This window comes from Suncus etruscus, chromosome 4 (genome assembly GCF_024139225.1).
Source record: "Suncus etruscus isolate mSunEtr1 chromosome 4, mSunEtr1.pri.cur, whole genome shotgun sequence".
NCBI classification, from domain to species: domain Eukaryota; kingdom Metazoa; phylum Chordata; class Mammalia; order Eulipotyphla; family Soricidae; genus Suncus; species Suncus etruscus.
The window spans coordinates 5,428,201-5,443,919 of NC_064851.1; the positions used below are offsets into that span (position 1 = coordinate 5,428,201).

Consider the following 15,719-nt stretch of genomic DNA (forward strand, 5'->3'; position numbering starts at 1 on the left):
GATGGGGGAGGGCTGGAGCTACCATGACCCATTTCACAGCGCCGGAAACAGAGGCCAGGGAAGTGGATCTATCCTAGGGCCCCACAATAGCTAGTGACAGGGCTGGGCCTGGAATTTTAAGTGGTTCCAAAGTCCAGTATTTGTGCAGAGCCGGACACTGACCTCTACTTCCCATCTCTCTCAGTCTCTGTTCTCTTTCTCTCTGTCTCTGTTTGTCTGTCTCTATCTCTGTTCTCTCTCTGTCTCTCTGTCTCTCTCTCCCCTCCATCCCCAGAACATGGGGAGGGGGGTGGACAGATGATCCAGGGTCTAGGTCCCTCCCTTGGCCTCATAGGAGCCCAGTGGCCAGCAGCCAGGACCCTGCTGCAGGGGGAGGAAGGGCTAGCAGGCAGGAAGGGAGGTGCCCCCGCCCCTTCCCCCAGAAACAATGTCACTCTGGGCAAAGGGCCGAGGAGGGGGTGGGGAGCGGGAGGCTACATCCTGCCGGGCCCCTGTGTAGGGGCCATGCAGGCCAGCAGGTCCATGCGATCTGACCTGCAACTGGGAGCTTTCCAGACCCGTCCCCAGGCCCCCATTTTAACTGGCTCCTGGGCCTCGAGGGGGTGGTACTGTGTGACCTAGGGCAAGTGACTTAACTCCTCGGAACCTCCCATTTCCTCCAATCACACAGAAAGACTCAGAGCAAAGCCAGCTGACCGCCAGACCTTCTGTCCTAGAGAAGCCCTCCCTGGGCTCCCGCAGCACTCGAGCCAAAGTCCACACAACCCCAGCCAGCCGGCAAGCCCTTCTCCAGGCTCTGCTCCCCGGGGCCCCGTCACTCAGCAGCCCCTGCCTACTTGGGTTCAGAGGTCACGTCCTGCTCCTCTGGGTGGTCTCCCCTGCTGCCTGCCCCTCCGGAGATCAGCAGGCAAGTGGCCCCACAGCCCAATGAATGCACCTGCTGTGTGTGCATATTATTATGCACCTGCTGCATAGACTTATTTTTTTTTATTTTTGGTTTTTGGATTTTGGGTCACACCCAGCAGCGTTCAGGGGTTCCTGTGCTCAGAAATCGCTCCTGGCAGGCTCAGGGGACCATATGGGATGCCGGGATTCGAACCACCGTCCGTCAGCATGCAAGGCAAATGCCTTACCTCCATGCCCCAGCATACACTTATTGAACACCTACTGTATGCCAGACATAGCAGAGGACTTGGCACCAAGTGGGCATGGCTTTGCATGCAGGAGGTCTGGGTTTGACCCCCGAGCATCACAGGGAGTGTGAACCCCTGCACACTGCCAGGGGTGGCCTCCAAAGAAACAAACAAACAAATAGAAGTTGGGTACTGGGACTGCAAACACCCACAGAGCTTAGTGACAGAGGGCCTGTCTTATATTATGGTGCCCTGGGTTCAATCCCCAGTATCCCACATGGTCCCCCGAGCCTACCAGGAGTGATTTCTGGATGCAGAGCCAGGAGTAACCCCTGAGTGTCACTAGATGATGTGTTTCAGCCGCGGTCATGCTGCCTCAGCCCCCCACACCCCTCCCAGAATCAGGGGCTCACACCAGGGGCTCCTCCCCCTGCAGCTGTGGTACCTGCCAAGGAGATCTGGCTTGCCCAGTGGCCACACGCTGTCTGAGGACGAGGACGAAGAGAGACCAGGGGACCAGGGCTTCAGCGTTACACTTCCTGGGGACAGAAAATGCGGGTTCAGGGGTGTGTGGCTGATACAGGGTAGGGTCAGGGTCCAGGAGAATAGAAACTGAGTCCCCTATAAAGGTGTGAAGCCAGGGTGGTGACCCCCCCCAAACCCCACCAGGCCAACCTTCAGCTTACTGGAAAAGGAGGGAAGAAGGGCAGGAAGTGGAGAGCAGGGAGGGGGGGGGAGCCTGGGTTCTGGGTGACCTACTCTGCAGGGCCTTCCTGTCTGACCTGGGCCATGGGGGGGGGTGTCCCAGGGAGGAGGGGGGGTCCAAGCCAAGGCCTAAGCTGCGCTGAGAAGCCCCCAAGAACCCTCCCCAGTCCACTTTCCTCTTACCTGTGATGTCTGACATGCTACTGAAGGACCTGAAAAGTGGGGGGACACTGAGGCTCAGGGGTGCTCTGAGCCCCCAGTTTCCCTTCAGTTCCCCAGTTCCTGGCCACCCATGTCTAGTTTTCCCATGAGCCACTGTGCTTGGTCCTGTCTTCAGCCCATTCTGGAATCCTACCAGGTCAAGGGGCACCTCAGGCCCAATGTACCAAGGGGAATGGCAGATGGGGAGATGCTGAGAGGCAAAAGGGACCCCCCCCCAACTCCCACAAATGATCTGGCCTCTGCACAACCCAGCCCTGACCCAGAGTCTCTGCAGAGGCTGAAGTTTGACCTCCAGGCTCCACCCCTGACTTCTACCACCTGGTCATACGGATACGGGGTGCTGGCCCCAAAGGGCAGGCAGGGGCAGTGACAGGGGAACTCTGAGATCTGAGTATCCTGGGGCAGTGGCAGCCCCCACCCTGCCTGAGCCTCTTCAGTGCTCTCTGGGTCTCAGGGTACCTCTTGGGGGGTGCGGGGTCCTCCTCGCGCTGCCGCCGGAGGATGGAGCCTGCGCTGGGCGGGAAGGGCAGGATAGACAGACGGTTGATCTCCTTCTCGCTGTCCGTGGCCTCCTCCTGCAAGTCACCACACGCCTGGATCCCCAAGCCACCCCTCTCAGGCCCCACACACCTGGCGGAACATGGGGTGCAGCATAGAGGAGGGGGCTTTCTGGGGAGGTCACGGGAGGACTTCCAGCTCAGAGTGAGCTTAGATATCTGGGTGAGCTTAGATATGGGGTACAGGGCAGAGGGGTGGCCAGGGCAAGAGCTCAGATGGGAGAAGCCAGCCTGACATCTGCAAGACCCTGAGTTCAGTGCCCGAGCACCCCGTATCTGATCCTAGTGGTAAGCCAGCGCCCTAAATCTCCTGGCCGAGTATCCCTGGGAATGCTCTCCTTTAACACCACTGGGTGTAACCCCATATTAAAAAAAAAAAAAAAGGAGGGCCCGGAGAGATAGCACAGCGGTGTTTGCCTTGCAAGCAGCTGATCCAGGACCAAAGGTGGTTGGTTCGAATCCCGGTGTCCTATATGGTCCCCCGTGCCTGCCAGGAGCTGTTTCTGAGCAGACAGCCAGGAGTAACCCCTGAGCACCGCCGGGTGTGGCCCCCCCCCTAAAAAAAGGAGGGGCCAGAGCAATAGCACAGCAGGGAAGGCATTTGCCCTACACATGGCGGACCTGGGTTAGATCCCCGGCATTTCATATGATCCCCTGCACCTGCCAGGAGAGATTCCTGAGCACAGAGCCAGGAGTAACCCCTGAGCACTGCCACGTGTGGGCCAAAAACAAAAGAACACTAAGGAGTTTGGCCTGTGGCTCAGGGGAAAGTGTGAGCCTGACATGCATGAGGATTGTGTTTGACCCCCTGACACCCCAAATAGTCCCAATACTAAATAAAAAAAAAACCTGTGACCTTTATGGACCCCAAGTTCTCAGGAGTGATGAAGAAACAGAACCCGCCCTACACACACATGACTTGTGAGACCAGAGCGTCATGAGCTAGTCATCCCAGACTCAGGGAGCACAGGTACTTACTGAGGTGTGGGGCTCAGAGCCCCCCAAAATGGCAGCCTCCAAGGAGGCTTCCGGGCCTCCCTGGGGTGAAGGGAACTCGCTCAGACTCCAGGTGCTGCTGTGGTTGGAGCAGAGGGAATGGAAGGAGGTACAGGCCTGAGGAGAGAGAGGGGATCAGTCAGAGGGGCTAGGGCTACCCAGCGCGGGTAACAGGGACCCCACATCACCTAAAATCAATTAATATCCAGAGCCAGTCTCTGCCCACTGCAAGCTGCCAACTAGCAGATCGTTGAGAGTGAAAGCCAAAATGTCAAGAAGGCTGGAGCAATAGCACAGCAGTAGGGTGTTTGCCTTGCATGCAGCCAACACAGAATGGATCCCGGTTCAAATCCTGGCCTCCCACATGGTCCCCCAAGCCTGCTGGGAGCAACTGCTGAGCGCTGAATCAGGAGTAACTCCTGAGTGCCACCGGTGTGACCCAAAAATAAAAAATAAAAATAAAAACCAAAAAAAAATGCCAAAGGCATAATGACCATTCCAACCATCACTGTCATGGTGGCCCCTTCTCTGCCCTCACTACACACCCTGCTATTTGTGGGACAAAGATGCTCAGAGCAGGGACGCTTTCCCAAGCCTGCTCCTAGTTTAGGGCACTGAAGAATTTTCCAGAGAAAGCAAGTTATTATTATTTTTTATTTTCATTATTATTATTATTATTTTAGAAAACAAGTTCTGAGCAAAAACCTCAACAAAAGCAGACCGAGACACTACCAAAAAAAGGAGCCAGAGTGATAGCCCAGCGATTACATCCTGCCAACCCGACCCAAGACAAACCCACATTCAGTTCCCAGCATCCCATATGGTCCCTCCCAGGAGTGACTTCTGAGCACAGAGCCAGGAGTGACTCCAGAGCATTGCCAGTGTGACCCAAAAATAAAAATAAAAACAGGAGAAAGAGAATTACAGGCTGATAATATTCTTGATGAACACAGATGCAAAGATTCTCAACAAAATACTAGCAAACAGAACCCCAACAATTCATCAAGAAGGTTATACACAAGGGGCAAGAGCAATAGCACAGAGAGGAGGGAATTTGCCTCGCACACAGTGGACCTAGGTTCGAACCTGGGCATATGATGGCCCCAACCACCACCAGAAATGACCCCTGAGCTCAGCTGGGTGTGCAAGAAAGAAAAGAAAAAAGGTCATATACCATGACCAAGGTGGATTCAACCCAGAGATGCAAGGATGATTTAACTTATGCAAGTCAATCAACATAATATACCATATCAATACAAGAAGACAAATAAAAGTCCTACGATCAGAGCAAGAAGTTCAGGGAGCCCTGGGAAAGAAGATCAAAGTGAAGCCAGAGTTAGCATGTGCAAAGGGCCCACGGAAGGGTGGTGAGGCAGAGACCCTGAGACCCAAGAGGGAGACAGCACCGGTGGGCAGTGCACAGGCCCTGGGAGGCTTAATGGTTTTTTTCTCTCTAAGAGCCAAAGAGAAAGAGAGTTTGAAAATAAAATCCCAGATGCTTTCTGGGTTTTTTGTCTCCAGGCTCGCTCACAGGCCCCCAAATGACAGGAACTGGACAATGTGAGGGACATGGGGTCCCCATACAAGGCAAAACCAGCTTTTACTCGACTTTCGGCCCCAGGACTGACCCCTAAACTCAGAGATCTATGTGCATCCACCTCCCCAACTTGCTCCCCAAGACCCTGACCTACACCCAGCCAATGAAGGGTGGGCCTGGAGTCCCGTTCTTCCACCTATGGGGTGGGTTCAAGTCTCAGTACCCCCAAATGCAAAACAATCACAAAAAGATCTTCTTTCGGGGTCGGCGCGGTGGCGCTAGAGGTCAGGTGTCTGCCTTGCCAGAGCTAGCCTAGGACGGACCTCAGTTTGATCCCCTGGCGTCCCATATGGTCCCCCAAGCCAGGAGCAACTTCTGAGCGCATAGCCAGGAGTAACCCCTGAGTGTCACCGGGTGTGGCCCAAAAACCAAAAAAAAAAAAAAAAAAAAAAAAAAAAAAATATATATATATATATATATATATATATATATATATATATATATCTTCTTTCATCCCAATCTGCAGAGAGAGCTCAAAGGTTTCGCCTGCTGGAGACCCAGATTCCATTCCCGGCACCGCACAGTCCCCCAACCACTGCCGGGAGTGACTCCCGAGCACTGAGGTTGGAGATGCACCTCAACATCGTTAGGTGTGACCCCCAAAACCAAATCAGCCCCCCATACCCACTCAGTATGGCCCCCTCCCCTCAGTATGTCCAACTGCGGGGATGAGGGGCCTGCAGCCAGGACCCCCCATAACCTGCCTCTCCCCAAGTTCAGATAAGGACCCCCAATTCTTCCCAGTGTGGACTCTTCCCATCCCTGGGTGTCCCCAACTCCCACCAGACCCTCCTCATGCTCCCCTAGGCTAAAGTTTCTTTTCTTTTTTTCTTTTTCTTTTCTTTACTTCTTTAGAGTGACAAAGTTATTCCTGACTGACTTTCAGTCACACAATGTCCAACACCCTTCACCAGGGCACATTTTCCACCACCAATATCCCCAGTTTCCCTCTTGCCCTCACCCCTGCCTGCCTGAGGGGAAAGATATTTTTCTATTTTTATTTTTATTGTTTTTAATTTTTTGATTTGGGGGCCATACCCGGCAGTGCTCAGGGATTACTCCTGGCTCTAAGTTCAGAAATTACTCCTAGCATGCTCTGGGGGAGACCATATGGGATGCCAGGGATCAAACCCGGGTCAGCTGCATGCAAGGCAATACCCCTACTTGCTCTTGCTGTGCTATCCTCTCTCTCTCTCTCTCTCTCTCTCTCTCTCTCTCTCTCTCTCTCTCTCTCTTTCTGTCTTTCTCTCTCTCTTTCTGTCTCTGTCTCTCTCTCTCTCTTTCTTCTCCCTTTTAGACACTGTAGTTGTTTGGGGGGATTTTTTTTTTTGGTGGGGTCACACCCGGTAGCGCTCATGGGGTTACTCCTGGCTCTATGCTCAGAAATCGCTCCCGGCAGGCTCATGGCAGAGACCATTTGGGATGCCAGGATTTGAACCACCGGCCTCCTGCATGCAAGGCAAATGCCCTACCTCCATGCTATCTCTCCGGCCCCTAGACACTGTAGTTTGCAATATTGCTCCTGAAGGGGTACCATGCCTATCACATTCCCTCCAATCAGCACCCAGTTCTTGTCCAGAGTGGCCATTCCCGGCCATCACTGTCACGGGGCCCCTTCTCTGCCCTCACTGCATCCCTTGCTCTTTGTGGGAAGCTTCCTCCCTGGACCAGTCCCCCCAGCCTTCGTCTCTGCTCTCCACTAAGGCTTCCTGCACCCCCTCCCGAGCCTCCGGCCCTCACCGTGAGGCAGGATCCGCCCTGCAAGCGCTGCAACTGCGTCTCCAGCAGCGCCTTGGAGCCCTCCAGGCTGGTGAGTGTCGTAAGCAGCTCATCCCGCTCGGCCTCCAGCCCCCGCACCTGCTTGCGGTACTGGTCCTTCTCCACCAGGCTCTGCGAGTACTGCAGCTGCACCCGGTCTCGGCTCTGGATGGCCTGGAGGGGAGAGCAGGGGGCGCTGGAGCCAGCTGAGAGAGGCGAGAAGGGGGGCCCACCAGCCAGGCGCCAGGACCCCTCTCCTCTCAGGCAGGGCCGACAATGAGGCAGCCAACGTCTTTTGGGGAGGGTGGGAGGACATCATCCCAGGGATCACTCAGGGGTGAACCTGACGTCGGAGGATCAAACCAGAGTCAGCTGTGTGTAAAGCAAGGGGGCTAACCACTGCACCATGTCTGGCCCCGCAGTGGTGATGAAGCATTTCTCTTTTTTCTGTTTTGCCTTTGGGTTTTGGTTTTAGAGGCGGGAACCTGGCAGTGTTCAAGCTTTACTCCTGGATCTTCACTCAGGATTCACTCCTGGCGGTGCTCGAGGGACCCTATGGGAAGCTGGGGATCGAATCCGGATTGGTCACATGCAAGGCAAACATGCAAACAATCTTTTGCACGTCCAAGAAAATGACTTTTAGAAGTAAAATGAAATGGGCCTGAGAGCTAGTACGGCATGTAAGGTGCTTGCCTGGCATGTTGCTGACCTGGCTTCAATCCCTGGCACAGCTCCAAACCCAAAAATGAATAAAACACATTAATTAAATGAAGCCTCCTGCTCCCCAGTCTGGTGCAGGGAGGCTCCCTCAGAAAGGCCTAGGGCCTGGGGGAGCTGGTCGGGTGTTCAGCCGCCTTGGGCCAGGAGGGACACAGTGCCCAGGGCCTGGAGCCAGACTTCAGAGAATTTCTTCATCAGCAAATACTTGTAGTCACCTCCTGTGTCAGGCATGTCCTGTTTGTTTTGTTTTGTTTTGAGGTCTCCCCCGGCAATGCTCAGGGCTTCCTCCTGGCTCCGCACTCAGAAATCAGTCCAAGGGGGCCAGAGCGATAACACAGTGGGAAGGGCCTTTGCCTTGCACACGGCCAACTTGGGGTTTGATCCCCGTCATCCCATAGAGTCCCCTGAGCACCGCCAGGAATGATCCTTGAGAGTAGAGCCAGGAGATACCCCTGAGCACCACCGACTGTGGCCAAAAATATATAATTAGATGTTTAAGAAACCTGAGACATGAAGCTGGAATGACAGTTCAGTAGAGACAACATTTGCCTTGCACACGGCTGACCCGAGTTTAATACCTGGCATCCCATATGGTCCCCTGAGCACCACCAGGAGAAATTCCTCATCACAGAGTCAGGAGTAACCCCTGAGTGCTGCCAGAAATGACTCCGAAACCAAAGAAATAAAATTTGAAAATAAAAGAATTTTGTTGAGCAAGGCAAACACCTTCCTGGTGTGTGGTACTATTACCCTGACTCCTGATCCCTAAAACTGGAACATGGACTCCCAGAAATGGAAGGTCAGAACCTCTTCCCCTGACCCCAGGACATAGGAGAGACAGGTGTGTCAGGGCAGGCATGTCAGGGCATGCAAGAATGTCCTCTGTCACATCTCCGTCCAGCCCACTGCCTTGTCCTGCCAGTGAAAATCGCTCCTGCACCATACTTGGCTCGCCAGGGCGTTCCGATCTGGAACCAGCTCCGGCCGTGGGCCCGTTCCACTCACCTGGTCCCGCTCCTTCTCGATCTCCTCCAGCTGGGCCAGCACCGTGGCCATGCGGTGCTTGTACAGGTCACAGTCCTTCTGCAGCGTGCGGTGCTTGAGCCGCAGGTCCTCCATCTCCTGCAGATACTGTAGGCGAGAGGGTCAGACCAAGGGGCCAGGGGGCCAGGGTAGGCAAGGAGACCAGGGCTAAGAGGTATCAAAGTCTCCAGAAAAAGTGCTCAAGTCCCAACTGGGAGACATGTGCCACTGACTCTCTTCCCCTCTCCGGCCTCTGTGGCCTTGTCTGTAAAATGGGCAGAAATCTGCAAGTCTCCATCATACTATCTTCACCTTCCTCCCTTCTTTCTCTCTCTCTCTCTTTATTTTTATTTTCTTCATTTTTTTTGTTTGTTTTTTGGGCCACACCTGGCGGTGCTCAGGGGTCACTCCTGTCTGTCTGCTCAGAAATAGCTCCTGGCAGGCACGGGGGACCATATCGGACACCAAGATTCGAACCAACCACCTTTGGTCCTGGATTGGCTGCTTGCAAGGCAAACGCCGCTGTGCTATCTCTCCGGGCCCATATTTTCTTCATTTTTGGATCACACCCAGACGTGCTCAGGGGTTACTCCTGGCAGGCTGGGGGACCATATGCGACGCCAGAGATTGAACCCAGGTTGACCACATGCAAGGCAAACACCTTACCCACTGTTCTATCTCTCTAGCCCCTTATAACCATCTTTTTTGGAGGGGGGAGAAGGGTTCGGGCTATGCACAGGAATTATTCCTGGCTCTGCACTCAGAAGTCACTCCTGGCAGGCTCAGAAAATCCTATGGGATGCCAGGAATCAAACCCAGGTTGGCCATGTGCAAGACAAAGGCCCTCCCTGCTGTGCTATCACTCGCACCCTGACCTTCTCCCTTTCAATGACAATCTGTGGCTGTGGAGAGCTCAAAGAGTCGCAGGGTTTGCTCTGCATGGTGGGGGAAGGGACCAGTCCAGCAGGGTTCCCAAATGCCACCAGGGCCCAGTGGACCCAGCAGGTGTGACCCCCATGAACCAAAAAGTATTTATAATATGCATTTCAAAACATATGGCACAGGGGACGGCAGGAAGAGTTGGGAACCACATTGGAAGGTGCTCGGGCCCTTCCTAGCTCTGTGCATGAAAGCCACCTCTGGCAGTGCCAGGAAAAGAAGTGCCAACGGGTTGCCATGCAAAGCAAAGGTGCCATGCCCTGTATTATCTCTCTGGCCCCTGAAAACTTTCTCTTGAGGGGTGATTCTCACACGGAGTGATGCTCGGGGCTGACTCCTGGCTCTGTGCTCAGGGACCACTCCTGGCACTGCTCGGGAGACCATGTGAGATGTCGAGGATCAAACTCGGGTCAACCACATGCAAGGCAAACTCCTTCCCCGCTGTGCTATTGTTCCAGCTATCAAAATGTGTTTAAAGGGAATGAGCGGGCACTGGGTGAGCAGTTATGGGGTAGGGGCGGTTGCTGCTGCTCCACCCACCCCATGCCGGGCACTGGGCACCCACCTTGTCCCGAAGCTCCTCGGCCCACTGCAGCTCGCCCTGCACAGCGTGCAACTTCTGGCACAGCTCCTGCCTGCTGTCCTGAGCTTCCCGCCAGTCATGTTCCAGGATATCCAGCAGGATTCGCTCGGACCCTGGCGCCCCCGGCCGGCTCACCTCCTGGGGATCGAGGCTCCAGTCAGCACCACTGGGTGTGCAGAAGGGTTTCTCAAACACACACACACACACACACACACACAACTGGCACCTTCTGACCCTGTTAGCCCAGCCAGGGCTTGACCCCCATTGGGTGGTTCCCCCATCATGGACAGTGGGCGTGGACACACCCACTGTCCTCCCTATTGGGGTGCAGATGAGGTCAGAGGAAAAGCAGGGCCAGGAGCCCCAAATGAGAACCAGGCTCACAGCTGGCTGGGCCTGAACACAGCTGCCTGCCCTTCCCAAGGCCAGTTCCTGCACCCCTTGAGTCTCCCAGCTACTCCAGAGTCCCAGCTCCTACCCCCCCAATTCATGTGTGACCCAGTGACCCGCAGAGGGGGCCTCGCCTCCCTCACTGTCCACAGAGCTGCCACAGAGCCCTCAGCTCAGGGACATGGGCTCTTCTCTTGGAGAAAGCCAGAAAAATGATCCCCCCCTACAAATGAGGCACTGTTTGGGGGGGCACCCAGAGGACACCCACAGACTCTAAAATGCATACTCAGGAACAGCCAACTCCATGCCCCCAGAGGCCCGCCAGGATTTTGCACCAATCTCAGTGCTCAGTGCCTGAACCTTCAGTGGGAGGCTGAAGACCAGCTTGGGCATCTGCACCCAATCAAGCCATACCTGCTGCAGGCCTTCCTGGAGCTCCTGCAACGAAGCCGTGAGCCGCTGATTCTCAGCTCGCAGCTCAGATACCAGGTCGGGGCCATCATCCAGCTCCCTCTCCCGCTCCTCGGAGGTGGTGGCAGAGGCGGTGGTGGTGGTGGCGGCGGCAGCAGCAGGCAGGGGACCCCGGGCCCGGCGCAGCAGGACACATTCTTCTTCCAAACGGCTGACCTTGAGCTTAAGCTGATCGACCTGGGTGGGTCGGAGACCAAGATGTATGTCAGCCCAGGGAGGGATCAGCAGAGCCAAACTGCCACCCAATTCCCAGGGACCAGGGAGGAAGGAGGCCTTAAGGTCAAAGCCAAATTCCCTCAAAGACTTCTGGGCCGGTGCTCCAGCCCCGGCCCCTCGTTCCTCCCATCATGGTGGGGACTGGTCCAGCTCTGCTCTTTAGGTCTGGGACTCTCTCTATTTCCCCATCTCTTTCTTCACCAGGCCCCCAAGCCCTGTAACAAGACTACAAGCGGTCAGCAACCTGGCGGAGGGGGACTAAGGTCTACCCGGTTCACCAGGAGCCATAGCCTGGAGTGGCCAGTGGGTGACTGAGCACGGGACAGGGAGGAGACAGAGGTGGACGGTGCATGCACACACGGGCTGTGGGGTCAAGGATGGAGAAAACAAATCCAAACCCCGCTCTGAGGTTTGCAAATGAGGGATGGCCTGTCTTGCTTGGAAAGTGACCTGGGAGACACGGCTTTCTGCAAAGCCCAGCACAGGGACACACACACACACACTACTCAGAATGAATTGCCGGTCTTCTGCTCCTCCTTCTCTTCCTCCTTCTCCTCCTCCTCCCTCTCCTCCCCTTCCTTCTCCTCCTCCTCCTCCTCCTCTGCAAAGGACTTGCAGAGAAATGAATGACTAACATTCCTCTCCCTTCACAAAACATGCTTTGTGAGCGGCCAGAGCAGCACAGGCTGGCCAGTCCCAAGGTCAAGCCTGGTCACATCCCAGCCAGCCAACCAGCAACGGGACGGCTCACCCCAGCCCACGGCCCGACCCTCCAGAGGCCCGCTGCCACCAACGAGCTCCCCGAACTTGGCACCCCCGCTGTGGCCAGGCAAGGCGGACGCATGTCATCCCAGCGAACAAGCTCCCTGAGCACAAAATTATAGCGTGCGTTCGCCCCAGTTTATGTTGTCACCTCATTAAGTTTGCACCTTATGAAACATGGTATTAAAACACCACACACCTGTTTCGGGGTGGGGGCGGAGGGGGAACCCCAAGCTGCCACCCATTTGCTGGGCTCTTTCACTCCCTCCCATCTGCCAGACAGAATGGTTCTCCGAGCCAAGGGGGGTGACAGGGAAATCTCTGCTGGTTCACTACACACCCGGCCCTTGCCCCCAAGTGGACCACTAGGTCCCCAGCTCCACCTGTTCTGCCATGGAGACCCCCCCCCCCACGCCCATCCAGATAGCTGTCCACACAGAAAACATACTCTAGTCACCTCCTCTTCATATCCACCAGCTTCCAGTGACCCGGGAGACATAGGGACACTGGGCCCAATGGGAGACCAGCCCTGCCCGCACAATGTCTCAGGCACTCCTGGGCCATCTCATGTTTGTCTCTGAACAGGAGAACTCTCCCCTGTACTTATTCATGGATGTGGTTGTACACAGGGCACCAAGACTTGAACCCAGAGACTTACTCAGCTACCACCTCCCTGGCCCAGCTGATTCCTTTCTCCCTGGACAACCTTCCAGCGTTTTCCCATGTCCAAGTCAGAAAAAAAACGGGGGGGGGGGCAAAGAGATTGCACAGTGCTTAGGCACTCGCCTTATAGGTGCAGGGCACTGAGTTTCATTCCTAGTGTCACATTATCCCTCTGAGCACTGTTGAAGGTGACTTACTTCCAAGCCCTGGACTGAGAGGGGTGACAGGAGGGAGAACCCCCCCCCACCTTCTCCATATACCTGATATTCCACCCTTCAGGGCCAATAACTTAGAAATGCTTCCGGATGGGGACCGTGAGATAGTATACTGGGGAGGGCGCTTGCCTTGCATGCAGCTGACCAGGTGTAATCTCCGACACCCCATATGTTTCCCGGAGCCCACAGGACAGATCCCTGAGTGCAGAGCTGGGAGTCAGCCCTAAGTATTCCTGGGTGAGGCCCAGAAATAAAAACAAACAAGAAGAAAGAAATGCTTCCAAGTTGAGGGAAAGATTTGACCCATCTCTGAACCCTTCCTGTTCTGTCATCCCAAAACAGGATAATCAGGGGGACTCACCCCAGTGGGGTTTGCTGAGACACTGAAGGATGGTGTCTGGGGCCCCTGGAGACTGCATCTGTGTTCCTTCCTCCTCCTCCTCCTCCTCCTACACACACACACACACACACACACACACACACACACACACACGCACACGCGCGCGCGCGCGCGCGCGCGCGCACAAGAAAACCCCAGCCCTACCTCACACCAAACACCTAGCCAGCCTTTGGACCATGCTCACAATCAACTCCACACCCCCAGGCCACCACCAAAGGCCTCCACACACCCCACTAGGAGCTATTTCTCCCCAACAGCACCAACTGGCACCCCCTCCCCAGCACCCCTACAAATACAACCACACATATGCCCCCATCATCCTGGGCACCAGCACCCCCTGCCATGCCACAGCCACAGTGAAGGGACATGGCATCAGGGGGCTCCAAATGTCACAGTAATAGTCCCCAACCCACCTCCAGCCATTGAGGGTGAGCAGGACACCCCCAAAGCATGTGTTGGCATTTGCTGGGCACAGAGTCGACCCCGGTTTGGTCTCCAGCACCACAGACCGTCCCCAAGGGCGTAAACCTAAACACTGGACACCAGAACATGGCCAGGTGTTACCCTGGCGGTGCCCAAGCGTCACCAGGCCTAAGAACAGTCACATTGCCTGGGCCAGGTACCAACCCAGCAGACCCGAATGCCGGGATCAAGTAGCAGCAAGAGTGGCCCTGAGCCTACTAAACCCTGATGAGAGCCCAAAGGCCCTCAAAGAGGAAAAAGAAGTGTGCTCGGGGCCAGAGAAATCACACAGTGGGAAAGGTTCTGGCCTAACATTACACTGACCCAGGTTCAAATCCTAATGCCACATCTGGGCTCCTGAGCACTGCCAAGTGTAACTCACCCTAAAACAGAAACTATTAAATAATTCATCTTGTCTTTTCTTTTTTTATTTTAGTTTTTAGGTCACACCTGGCAAAGCTCAGGGGTTTCTCCTGGCTCTACACTCAGAAATCACTCTGGTAGTTCTCAGGACACCCTCTGGGATGCCAGTGATCAAACCTGGGTTGGCTGCATGCAAGGCAAGTGCCCTACCCCCTGTGCTGTGACTGTCCACTATTCCATTTTATTTATTTTTGTTTGTTTTTTGGTTTTGGGTCACACCCGGCAGTGCTCAGGGGTTCCTCCTGGCTCTACGCTCAGAAATCGCTCCTGGCAGGCTCGGGGGACCATATGGGATGCCGAGATTCAAACTATTGGCCTTCTGCATGCAAGGCAAACACCCTACCTCCATGCTATCTCTCCAACCCTCTTTCTTTTTTTTTTTTTTTTTTTTTTTTTGGTTTTTGGGCCACACCCGGCGGTGCTCAGGGGTTACTCCTGGCTGTCTGCTCAGAAATAGCTCCTGGCAGGCACAGGGGACCACATGGGACACCGGGATTCGAACCAACCACCTTTGGTTCTAGATCGGCTGCTTGCAAGGCAAACACCAGTGTGCTATCTCTCCGGGCCTTCTATTTTATTTTTTAAGAGGAACTGGAGAGAGCGGACAGAAAGTGAGACACTTGCTCTGCTCACAAGCAAATCCAGGTTTGATCCTCAGCACCCCACTAGTCTCCTGAGCCCCACCAGAAGCGATTCCTGCCCAAAATGTAGAAGGAAGCCTGTCATACCACCAAGTAGGGCCCCAAACCAAAATCAAGAGAACAAAATAAGAAAGGAATTTTCCTATCACAAATGAGCAAACAGAGGGGCACAAGACAGTGAGGCACCTGTGCCCAATCCCCGGACTGGACAGCACAACACCTTTTCCTTCATTTGTTTGTGTTGGGGGCCACACCGATGGTACTCAGGGAATATTCCTGGCTCTGCGCTCACAAATCGCTCCTGGCTCGGGGGACCATATGGGATGCCGGGGATCGAACCCAGGTCATCTCTGGGTTGGCTGCGTGCAAGGCAAACACCCTACGGCTGTGCTATCTATTACTCCAGCCCCCAACACCTTTTTTTGGGGGGGGAACTGGGGATGACCCCCCCACCCCACCCCGCCTTACCGCCAGCTGCAGGTCGCGGCTTCTCAGCACGGCCGAGTTCTTCTCCTCGCTGAGCTGAGCCAGGCGCATGGCGATCATGTAGTTCTCGTCCTTGAGCCGCAGCAGCTCCAGGTTGCCGGCCTCCCAGTCCTCCCGCAGCCGCTGGCAGCGCTCCTGGGCCGCCTGCAGCTCCCGCTGCCGCTGCTCCAGGCCGGCATGTTCTTCCTCCAGCACCCGGCACCGCGACTGCAGCTGCTGCTCCCGCTGCAACTGGCTCTTGCGGGCCTCCCGCAGCCGCCGAACCTCGGTCATGAGGAACTGGGTGAGGCCCTCGGGACCCTCCTCGTCTGCCAGGGTGGGGGGACACAGGAGAGGGAATAAGCACTGGGAGAAAGG

General features: G+C 55.2%; 1 protein-coding gene across 1 annotated transcript in view; it reads right to left on the reverse strand.

Moving 5' to 3' along the window:
- Window positions 1-15,719, reverse strand: part of CARD10 (caspase recruitment domain family member 10) — a 34,219-nt gene that overhangs the window by 13,753 nt on the left and 4,747 nt on the right. The window contains exons 3-11 of the mRNA XM_049771545.1: window positions 15,345-15,670; window positions 11,038-11,271; window positions 10,216-10,371; window positions 8,694-8,819; window positions 6,951-7,142; window positions 3,596-3,730; window positions 2,520-2,635; window positions 2,022-2,050; window positions 1,579-1,672 (exon numbers count right to left, since the gene is read on the reverse strand). Coding sequence (XP_049627502.1) covers window positions 1,579-1,672; window positions 2,022-2,050; window positions 2,520-2,635; window positions 3,596-3,730; window positions 6,951-7,142; window positions 8,694-8,819; window positions 10,216-10,371; window positions 11,038-11,271; window positions 15,345-15,670 — 1,408 coding nt within the window. The remainder of the gene's footprint in view (window positions 1-1,578; window positions 1,673-2,021; window positions 2,051-2,519; window positions 2,636-3,595; window positions 3,731-6,950; window positions 7,143-8,693; window positions 8,820-10,215; window positions 10,372-11,037; window positions 11,272-15,344; window positions 15,671-15,719) is intronic.